Raw genomic sequence first — 11,971 nt, 5'->3', positions numbered from 1 at the left:
GTACCTTTGGGAAGACATGAACGAAACAAAGATTTAAAAAATTCAAATAAAAATTGAAAATCACACAATGACTTGCAAACACAATCAAATGGCAAAAGAACTTTTATTTACAGCTAAATTTGATTCATATTTCCTTATAAAGGAAGCAAACTCCAGAAATTAAGAAAAAAAAGAAACTAACTGGAACTGAACAAGTTTCATAATAAAATTATTTATGATATGACTCCTGCAGAAAAATCGTGTTTCTGCATAGACTTAGTATTCACCATGTTCACAGTCTAAACTATGCAAAATATTTGTACAGTATTTGATTCATGGTTTGTGCTGTCCTAACTCAAGTGAAGTTGCTTTTTATTCTGTCTAACAGATATACACTTCACAGCTTCAAATCTAAATTTCAACAGAACAGTTAATTTTACAATGTGATTTCTCTTTAAAAGCTTAACCTACAATTTTTCTGCTTTACAGAATTAATTAAATTGCTGCTGAAAACAGCTCAAGTCAGTGACATGCAATAATCTGTGGAATTTAATTGACTTGCCATTAACAAAATCTCTCCTTGAAGAGGCAATTTATTTTATTCAACAAAACCAAAGCTAACTTTTTTGTGGCAGAAAATTTAAATTGGCGACAAAGTTCAATTCTTTGACCAACATTTGCACTACATTTCTCCTTTACGGAAAAGACACTTTGAAAGCAGCAAACAAGGCGAGACTAACAGTAGAAATGGAGATGCCACTAACACCATTAAACCAAAGAAAGCAAATCCAGCAACAACCTGAAAAAAAAGCACAGAACAATATTATTAAAAAAGTACTAAAAATCAGACAATAATTTTGTACAATCAAAGGGAGCTTGTGACTGGGTGTCCTGTGGTGTACATATATAGCAAAGGGCCTTGTGACTGAGTTTCCTATGGTGTACATATATGGTATGTTTTTTACTGCATTTGGATAATCCACAATGCTCTACCACTAGGACAAGTAGCCTGTGTATAATACAGTCAACTCTCTCTTAACGGACACCTCTACAAGACGGACACCTCTTTAAGACGGACACCTCGTGTTGGTCCCGTCCCTCCCATTTTTCAGTCATTTTACCGTAGCTAAACTCCCGATAAGACGGACACCTCTCTAAGATGGACAGTTGGAGCCGGTCCCGACGGTGTCCGCCTTAGAGAGAGTTGACTGTATTCCAGTTTATTACATGGCCAAGGCCGACTGAAAACCACTGAAATTGCAAATTTGATTGATTTTCCCATTAAGACTGGTTAATATATTTACAGAGCTCAAAGTTACAAAAACCATAATAGGAGAGTCTCTGCTACTAACTATGAAAAAACATTGACTTAATTGTTTCTGCTAAAAATACTAACTCCTATACAGAGTGAAAAAAAAAACACTGAGGATGTGTCCCAAAATAATATTCTTGTTTCCAAAACACCAACCTGTGTTCGATGTAGAAACAGTGACGCTCGTGAGTGGCCAAGCTTGTTTCTGCAAGGACCTTTATCATAATGTCTCAACATAATGTCACTCTGTAGAGAACAAAAAATCAACAATCAACTCAGTGATTACTTCGTTATCTTTTGGAAATCTTTATCAGACAAATTAAATTCGTCTTCAAACAAATATTCAATTTGTCTTGCCCTATGTGACACAAAGGATCGATGATGATGAAATTAAATTCATACAAGCAGGGAAAGTTGAAATATACTTATATGTTCAAGTTTCAACTCGTCAAGGAATCATTGCTTACATCCAAAGACTTGCGACAGTGCCAGCAGAAGATGTGTTTACAATTACCACACATCATCTGAGCACATCCAGCTTCTCTCATTATCAGCACCTGACACAGCGGACATTCCTTGATGTCTCCTGTTTCACCATTCTCTCTCAAAATATCCACAAATCTGCCAAATTCAATGTGCATTCCTCATTAGTACTCAATAACATCAACTCACAGAAAATACCCCCTGAGGCTAGCGGCCCCCCCACCACCCCCTTCCCAAATACTACCTATGCAAACCAGTGATGTAGTACCTCTCATAAGCTTGTACATAATTCTACTCGTCTGGTACTCTAGTTTAGCAGTTGCTAATGGTTTTTTGGGAGCTAGGGGCATTATTCCTGTCATTTGTTGTACGTGTGATTGTTCTCTTGAAAGGTAGCGAGCCATTCATGTGAGACCTTGCGAGAGCTGCTCCCAGGGGGGTACTTGCAGTATACATGACGGGGAGGTCAGACGTATTTTTTTGGGTTGAAAATTTACACCCTCGGTATTTTTTTGGGTCAAGGGATCTGTCATATATTTTTTTAATCTCAAAGTCTGTTTTATTGAATAAATCAGTATTGAGGTGCTAGATCTTTACTTTTTGGGGTAGAAAATTTTGATGTCAGGTATTTTTTTGGGTGTAAAATTTCAGGCTCATGTATTTTTTTTGGGTTCGCAATATGAAGCTCTGTCGGACTCCCCCGTCATGTATACTTCAAGTACCCCCCTGGGAGCTGCTACCCCGACCCATGGAGGGATGTAGCTAAGAAAAAACCAAGCCCACTCATTAAAAAGCCCAGCTGGCTTTTCTGGTCTTTATATCTTCAACATTATCCTTTAGTTAATTTTTTGTTTTCTAGTGAAATTTCAGCTAGTGATAACCTCCCTTTCCGCCGGTAGCCAGCTCTTAACTACATCCCTGCCCATATGTAAACTTTGAATAAGATACAGTAATTTATAACAACAGTTTTAAGACCAAGTTGAAACCAAGATGCGATGGGATAGATGAACATGTAAAAGAACATTACTGTGTACAAATGCTTACCTTGCGCCTGATTCAGAATCAGAGATCACTTCCTTGTACTCATCACATGTCATAGTGGCATGCCAATTTTCTTTACATGCAAAGCAGAAAGTATACCCGCACTGAAAAAGAAAATAGTAATCAACTTAATACATATAACAATCTGACACAAAACACTAATAACTGTCTGCCAACAATAGCTTTCTGCAATGTGCAGTTCCAGAAAATATCCATACCCACCCCATGGTAAAGCTTGCAAGAGCAGATGGCTTTTTCGGCTCAAGCTTCACCAGCTAAGAAAAGACCTCAGCGGGTGAAACTCGAGCCAAATAAGCCATCTCCTCTTGCAGGCTAACTCCATGAAAGGTCATCGGAAATTCCAAGAGGGTAGGGGGTCTAAAAACCCAAATTTTTTAAAGGAACGTATGGGGCTTAAGGATTTTTTTTTGGGGGGGATTCAAACCAAAAAAATCTTTTTTGGGGGGGGGGGTATGGATATTTTCTGTAACAACACAATCCAGGTAATTATAAAGGCATTTTTCTTACCTCTTGACAGACTGTGGGTTGTGCCACACCTGGTAGTCCATCACATACTCCTTCACAACCGGCCATTGGACAAAAGGTTTTGGTTTTATCAATGGCAACCTCTGTGATACAACAAAAAGTAGCAGATGATTTTCCACACTGAACATTTTAACTGACTAAGCCTACAAGTTTGCTGTGTCATAAAAATATATGATTGCTGGAACGACTGGGCTTTCCCATTTATCACTTAGGGAGTTTGTGGGGGTGGAAACTCTGTATAAAAGGGATGGCGGATGCTTGTTGGAAAATTTAAATTAAACCCTTGAAGGATCTTGGCATTGTCAAGTCTTTTTATTTTACCCCTAAAAGATCCCATTTTTGTGCCTTTAAATCGTTCTAGACTGCTAACCTGGTATAATAATGGCATATATTTTTTCTTCACGTGCAATCCTAAATGAGACCTAAATGGCTGGAAACATTGCGGTTCTGTCCTAAACTCCCTAAGGGAGACCAAAATCCAAATTAACAACCCTACGCAAGAAGACAAGCATCCCCATCAAGGGAATCCCCCTGGCCTATTAATAGTAAGTAGCAAATATTAAGTACCTTTCTTTTTACGTAATGTCTCATACTTCTGAAACAAGTCATCACTGACCAGCAAAGAAATCTCGAAGAATAGAAAAACCACCAGTATGTTAATTATGCATTTGACATTTTTTTCATCAAATAAATTATTAACAAAAAATATGTTGAGTAAATATATGATTTTTTAAAAAAATTGTTCAAAGAAACTCAGCTTACCTCATTCCTTGTTATGTAGCCACTTTTCGTGCATAGGGCGTCGGGACAGGGTAGCTTCAGGACATTTCCACTGTTGATTGAGTAAGACACATACTTTTCCAGGCACTGAGAAAAATACAAAAAAATAAAATAAACCATTTTTTTTTTCACAGACAAAAGTCAAGTTAACTGATAAATGCAGGATCTAGCTTTTAGTCTATGGATGAAACCCAGTTAAGTGTGACCATATTAGGGGTGTCTAATGGTAAATGTGAGACTTTGCGAGACAGTGAGACTGATATCTTTTCTGCGAGCCCGAGACCTTTTTAGCCTTGCAAAAGAAATCAAGACTTCAAGAAGGCGTCAAAGAAAAATTCGAGACAACAAGACCCCTGAAATTTGGCTTTAATTTTGCGAGACACTCATTTTTTGAAGGAGCATTTACCACCCCTCATATTCAAACTTTTCTACGTTCTTAATTAATGTTTACGAATATTCCCACAACAGTGATTATTTAGGGACTTGTATCTATAGATGAGGGTTACATGACATGAATTTACAAGTAAAATATTAAATTTTAACTTGCAATGGCACAAGCCCTTAAGTAATACATGATGTTTTGACCACATTCCCTATACAGAGTAGAAAAACGATGATGAATACAGCAAAAAATATGTACCTCTTTACAAAATACACAAGTACACTTGTCTAGCTTTTGTCCCTTCTTGTTAGGACACTCTGAAAGACAGATCTTGCAATGAAACATTTTGTTGGTTTTGGACCTGCAAAACCTCGGCGATGGTGAGCTGGTCTTGCACCTCTGTGTTACAGTTGTTCCGTCTTGCCTGGCTGTAGTTGCTAGAACACCAGGAACCATTGTACACAGTAGAGAGCTTATGTAGCTGAGGGCAACCCTGAGTGATTCTGAAAAATAAAGTGCTCAATTGAGTTAAAAGTACTTGTATCCATCAGACTTTGATCAAGACTTCTCAAACTCATTAATAATTCATCAAGTTAAAATCATAACTGTGAAGGAGGTTTCGATTCTTAGTCTTAAGTTGCATAGATTTTTACGATTTTATTTCTCTGTTCACTCCTTATAGGTTTTGTTTTGATTGAGAAGATATATCAAACACTCGAGACAGTGTTCCGTTGCGCTTCGTATTTTCAACTCTCTTCTGGGTGTTTGGATATCCCGATGAAACACTGCCTCTTGTGTTTGTTATATTACATCAAGACAGTGGAATTAATTAACGCTTGCAATCTGCAACAAGATCAACGTGAGATGTATCATTATTATGAAACTCACAAAATAAATATTATTTGTGTGTTTCAGGTTTCACTTCATATAATAGCTAACAAGTCAATTTATAAATTCATTGTACCTTGAACAAATGACAACCTGCAAGGCTGCCAGGAGTAACCGGCAGAGTTTTTTTTAGAAAATATCCTTGCATAAAATATTTTATCCTAGATGTATCAACTTGAAGTATCTTAATTACCGGAAACTACAGTATGCGAGGAACGGGTTAAAATTATCAATGTAGCTGCAAGTGGATGACCATGATGCTGCACATTAATTTGAAGAAAGTGGTTGCATTTACAAATCTCTAAATGTAAGGGTTCAAGACCCTGAGGAGGGACAAATATTTAAATAGTACTTATTATAATATATCTCCCCTGCAGATAGACTATGTCATTAACACAGCCCCTTAAATAAATTTCAGCTATCACCATCAATTATTTTTTACAGAAGATTTGAAAGATGCCTGATGTATTGAATTGAGAACTTATAAATTATGTGCATGCTACTCACAAAGTTTTGTACAAGTTTGTGAGCTGGTGCATTAGCTATTTACGGAGCTATTTTAATACTTCATCGCCTGACCAACCAAATAATTTATTAAGTATTTTGTAGTTAATCATGCGATAATTTTTTAACCGCAGCCGGTCTGAAACTTAATGGTGTGTGAAATGGGCTGAGTTTCAGGTGTTCCAATTTAAATAATGACTCTGCTTATACGTGTTTGGATTTTTTTTAAAGAAGTTGTGCAACATGTGTTTATTGCCTTCAGGGTACAAGATATATTGATCATTATTTTGGTATCCCGCAGAGGGCAATTTCATTTTCCTGAAGGAGTAAAGACTAACAAAAAACATTGTTTGTCTGACATGATAGGCTTAATCAAGGTCAATGTATTTAAACCCAAAACGTCAATAAGCCCTCACCCAGCCTTTGGCTATGTACGCCAGTTCTGTTGCTAGGGGTCTTTGAAACAATGTTATTATAAACAGGGTCTAAGATGCTAAAATAACGGCCTGACAGCATCTCTCTTCAACTTCACCATAACTCGTTTCCAAACCTTTGGTGCATACCAAAGAAATGGAGTTTATAAATTGGTGTTCGGCAGTCAAAGTTCTAAAAATACATCCGCAAAATTTTATTGCTTCAGTAATTTCTAATTTCTTTTTCTATTCTTTACATTGCGGTTTTCTAGTACACACCGTACTACGTAATCGTCTGATAATTTGCCCTCTGGGGGAGAGCTTTAAATCTTCAGCGGGCCTAATGTAGTTTTACAACTGTTGACGAATGTTGGTTGGTTTTTAATTTGCAGATGGAATTTTTGCATCTTTAAATGTTGAAAATGAAAAGAAACCAACAGCCAACAGCTGTAAATGCGTTGCTGTTGTTTTCCCTCCTTTTGTGTTGCTGTCACATTTTAGCGCAGTTATGATGTCGCTGTTAAAATGTTGCTGTGTTGCCAGTATTAAGGATCACATCGCTTACAAGTCGCTTTTACCCCTTGGAAGGCCTCTTATAAGGAGTTGATGGGAATATATTGTTAGAACTACTGGTATATATGTATAAAAAAAAAAAAAAAAAAAAAAAAAAAAAAAAAACAAAAAAAAAAAAAAAAAAACACCAACGTATAACTATAATACACAATGACAAAATTAAGTTAAATTCAAGTAACGTAGCAATAGGGAAACTAGATTATTACATATCTTGTCAGTTTCACACAGCATCTTGTCGAGTATTTATATATTATTGTGAAAATATACTGATAATAAATATTTAAATAATTGATATTAAATTTAAACACTAGCATTGTCAACAAATATTCAAGGTCTGCAACTCTATGTGTCGGGAAGACATGTATTATTGGGAAGACATTTAAGAGATCGTAAACAATACATACAACGTCTCAAACTCTGCTCAATCAATTACAGTATGTTGTAAATTATAAAACATCGAAAAGGCTAAAAATAAATTATCCATCTAAAATTTCAGCTTACCTGAATAATTTGCTGAACAACTTTTAATTCGGTTTTGTTGTAAATGCTCACCAATTTACTACTAACTCAAAACTTAAAACCTCGCTAATCTTGTCTGTGCGAATTATGAACGGTGTAAAAACATTGCGTGCTTGCTTCACGGTTCCACAACACGGCTAATTTCACAGTATTTGCATGATAGAAGGAAGCCACTTTGAAAATCTCTCACGCGACGAGAGGTTCTCAGTCTAGCGAGTCATTTACATAGAAGATCTATAAATTGAACACTAAAAATAACATTCTTTCGGTTGAATTGGAAAATACGAATCAAGACTGGGTTGGTTTCGTTGTGTAAATTCCTCAAGACAAAATATGTGCTCTCCAAAACAAATCACTCAGCGAGAAAATTTTTCTGTTCGTCGTGAACGTGTCAAATGTACCGGATGTATGGGTTTTAGATAACTAGAACTGAAACAAACGGCTGTTTAGATTAGTAAAGTTGTAAATAAATTACCTCAAACGGCAGTGAAGAAGCCATTTTGTTTCAAACATTCATTGAAGCCGAAGAAAGAAAGACAGAGAACCCGCGTACACGAAGAGCGACGACATTTTTTGACACCAGAAAAATATACGATGACGTGATAATGTGAATGATGACTACTTTGGCGGGTAGGGTGGGTACGAAACTGTCTTTAGGGGTCAGGAGGGATAGTCGGACGACTGTTTCTGTCCGTTTTCGTGGTAGAACGCCAAAAATTTTATCAATTTATTTTTTTGCTGCACAAACATTCATTTCTTCAATTTTAAGACTATCAATAAACAAGCAACTCAACTCATATATATGACCAGTGTACAATTGCCGGGTACTCTGTTCAAAACATCTCGTGCCGAGATCATTATGGATCATAGAAAAAGTTCACGCAACATTCAGTGACAATTTTTTAGGTTAAAAGACATTGGTTGATATACTTATCGCGATTTTAGGTCATTTTACAATGTTTTTGCACTTTAAACTTGTCCGTTGAATGATTTCCAATTACAAAAAAGTAATAAAAGGTCTTAGTACAAAATGTAATTTTGAAATTAACATGTAATCATTTTAAAATTTTTTATGTGACTTCTGTTACATTCAGTATAATCTTCCCAATGTTTTAAATATTAATTCTGCTGTGAGACAGTGCTGCTCTTCTCAGCCAGTTACTTGACTATTTTTAGATTCTATGTGTTTCCTCGGACCGCCAAATATTCTGATGAAAAGACTAAACTAGTGAGGTGACCGTAAATACATGAGATTATTTGATGTTCACCTACTTTAAAGATGCCTTTTTACCCTGTTTCCTCAAAGAACGGTGTAATGTGTTGATGAGAGAGGATAATCCTCTGTTGACCCCTCTTGATTCTAAATAATATTAAAAGGTGCGTGTGTCCCACAGAATATATCGAGTGTTTTTGTACAGTACCAGTTTTCGTGTAATCTTATAATTGGTCTTTGTAACTCTGCCATTGACAGTTACAAGATATACTGTTTCTCCCTCAGATATAACGACGTTACTTCCGGTGCGGGGCTAAAAAAACACCCCTCGATCACGAACACATCAGTCAAGCCACGCCTTTGCTTTTGTTTACATACGATCGAGAGTTTCGGTATTATATTTTACGCGGAACGTGTCTATACGAAGGAGTTCACTGTGAAACTGTTTAATTAAAGGTAAATAAACAGACTTCTAGTAACACAACTTACAGCAGTGTAATGAGATTTCGCTTCGCTTCACCTTACAATTTCGATGGCATTTTATAAATGGCGGAGGCTGACTCTCATGTTTATCTTTGTTTGTTTGTTTTTTGTTTGTTGTTGTTGTTGTTGTTGTTGTTGTTGTTGTTGTTTTGTGCGGTTTATCGAACATAATTGTCTTTGCTTTATGAGTTTTGCATTCAATGTGTTCAGTAGACGGTTCAACAAAAGCCTTGTAATGTTTCTTTAGTAGATTGAAGTAAAATTGTAACATAATGTTTAAAAACTCCGTAACATTGTGTATTTTGGATCCGCCCCTCCCCTCCTCTTCAGCAGTAGAGTTTCGAAAAGGTGTTTTAGTGATCTTTATAGCTTGTATAAATTTGTCCCCTGTGTACATCCACCTTCCCCAATCCCTTCCTCTTCAATATTATAGACCCAATGCAAATATGGCGGCTGTTAATTTTTGGCTCCCAGAAGAATCATTTGTCAACAAAATTATATTACCCTTAAGGTCGGCACACACTAGGGGACTAGTCGCAGGGAATAGTCGCAGGGACTTGCTTCGTCCCCGCGATTAGTCCCACGAATTAAGCTGGTTTGATTTCTGGGATAAGTCGCAGGGACCAATAGTCCCAAAAATCGGTCAATTTTTTTAAAGGGATAAGTCCCTGAGACTATTCCCTGCGACTATTCCCCTAGTGTGTGCCTAGCCTTACTTAAAGATAAAGCCAAAGTAAATCAGTGTAAGAAGTTTAAAGGCTATACTTTGATCTAATGGGAAGTTACAGGGGTATTTATATTGCCAAAAACATGAAAACGAGGCTAGGCAGGCCAGGGTGACTTTCTCCATACAAATCTCTTAAATTTGAATGAGTCATAACTTTGCAGCCATTTAACCCAAAACACTGAAACTTCTCAGAATAGCATAATATTTCATATATATTTAAGTGCCACCAACAGCGTTTTAAGAAACTTTGCCAAACAACAGAAATGAATGACAACCATTTTTAACAAATCGGGAGAAAAAGCCCAGTCTGGTGCGCGAGTTTTCCTCGCGCTTCAGGTAGAGGTTGCAAGTTCAGGTTGTGGCGCTGAGTATAGTAGTTCATCGATTTTTTCATAACAAGTCAATAATTTCAAAGAAATTTGTTACATCAACCAATTAAACAGTTTTCCAGAAACGTTTAAAGGCCCAGAGCTCAGCCTAACACAAATGCAAGGCAGAAAAATATTGGTCTTTGTGGCTCCATTGCATTGCTTCGCGAATCCGAGAAAGGACTGAGAAGCTAATTTGAGATCCGAGCTTACTAAACATGAACATTTGCGTGCAGTGTTGTCAACCTTTTTATTCGATAAGAACAGGGAGGAAATGATCTAGTCGAAAGATATCAGGTTATCTCGCGTGCAGCTGTGCAAGAGACCAAGTCTAAGCAATAATTATGACTGAATGAAATTTTTATTTCGAGTTGTCACGTAAAGAACAATGGAGACGACTTTCGTTGAAAGTGAAAGAACTGAATTCAATCTGGCAATTTCGCTAATCAAATGAATGAAACATTGATACAGCTCGAGAGAAAATTTGAGGAAAGCCAAGCCTATGTCGTATAAAAGCAATAAAGCTCGTATCGAGTTGTCTGTTACTGGCGATCTATAATGTAAACAGGAAATTGTTAACTTGACTTGTAAAGAAAATAAAAACCAATCAGCATGCATTCAGACTATTGCGGACGACTTTAAACTGTTCATAGCCCTCTAGTTCTCGTATTTTTCTTGAATTGTTGAACATGGGAGAAGAATCACAAAGAATCGGAGGACGTCAGCATTGAAAGATAGAGAGGCTTGAACAGTCCAAGAGGGCTTTCTATGTAACATGTATATTTCAGACCGCCCTAGCAACGTCTGGTGCATGGAGACGAGGCGGAAAATATCTGATAACGAGGCTATCTGATCTTGCGTGCATTGCCTCTTTGAAAATAGTCAACCCATATGTCCAAATTGAGGGATTCTTTTAAGTTTAATCAAACAGCGTATCGTGAGTTAAATACCGTTTGTTGTAAACAAGACTATTAAAATTCACATCACGTCCGAACGTGAACGGTTCGCTGCCTATCCGTTTGTTTTTCTTGATTCTCCGGCAATAAAGGCAGAAACTGGTTTATCGGTTCTAGTCGTGGTGGTGTCTTGCAAAGTCTACTTTTCAGGTAGTATGATTAGCCTTGCTGTATTGCTTGTTAAGGAGCTTTTTAGCTAGCAAAATAATTCGATTTCTACGTTGAATTGGATATGTGATTTTCTTTTACTTTTGCGTGCTAAGATGTACTTGGCTGGCGGAAAAAATTTAACAGATTTCCTGACATAAGCGATTTGAGTCGAGTTTCTCCTTACAATCTCAACATATTGTCAAGCACAAATGTGATGAGATTAGAGGAGTTCATCAACAATGGGATAATATTCTCTTGATTTGCCCTCAAATTCCCGGAACTAACGATAAAAGAAAAATATTGCAATCAGTACGTTAAATCAATATTTTGATTTTTGGATTAGTATTTTATTGTCCCAACTTGGAATTGATGTGGTTGGAAAATTGTTATGTGGTCAAATATTCTGAATAACAACAGTAGATGACAAATTCATATTACTATTGATGTTCTGCAAACTTCAAAAAAGTTGCATGAACTAAAAAAAGCAAAAAAAAAAAAAAATAGGCAAGTTACTGTTCTTGCAAGTTTCAAAGAAGGAGTGGCCGATTTTACGAACTTATCGCGTCGTTGTGTTCACGGTGGTCTGGGACGCGACATTTTTCTAAGTCGAGTTCCCTGTAGAAGTGAAAAAATCCTGAAAAAAAAGCTTATATA

At 36.7% G+C, this 11,971-nt stretch overlaps 1 protein-coding gene across 2 annotated transcripts; it reads right to left on the bottom strand.

Moving 5' to 3' along the window:
* Positions 1-84: 84 nt before the first annotated feature.
* On the bottom strand, positions 85-8,030 carry LOC144645181 (putative E3 ubiquitin-protein ligase RNF144A-B). Of its 2 annotated transcripts, none has more exons than XM_078504669.1 (9): positions 7,896-8,030; positions 4,782-5,026; positions 4,124-4,228; positions 3,929-3,989; positions 3,344-3,444; positions 2,819-2,919; positions 1,759-1,912; positions 1,448-1,537; positions 85-778 (listed from the first exon to the last, which is right to left on the bottom strand). In XM_078504669.1, the coding sequence occupies exons 2-9, from the start codon at positions 4,977-4,979 to the stop codon at positions 662-664; spliced, it is 927 nt and encodes a 308-aa protein (XP_078360795.1). In that variant the 5' UTR covers positions 4,980-5,026; positions 7,896-8,030; the 3' UTR covers positions 85-661. The 2 variants fall into 2 exon arrangements, with proteins under 2 accessions (XP_078360795.1, XP_078360796.1); XM_078504670.1 differs by lacking the exon at positions 7,896-8,030 and adding an exon at positions 7,403-7,838.
* Between the last annotated feature and the right edge of the window lie 3,941 nt (positions 8,031-11,971).

The sequence above is a fragment of the Oculina patagonica genome, chromosome 3 (assembly GCF_052425735.1).
Source record: "Oculina patagonica isolate OP01 chromosome 3, crgOcupat, whole genome shotgun sequence".
NCBI classification, from domain to species: Eukaryota; Metazoa; Cnidaria; class Anthozoa; order Scleractinia; family Oculinidae; genus Oculina; species Oculina patagonica.
Note: the sequence above shows the minus strand (reverse complement) of the source record. Positions and strands in the feature narration are given on the sequence as shown.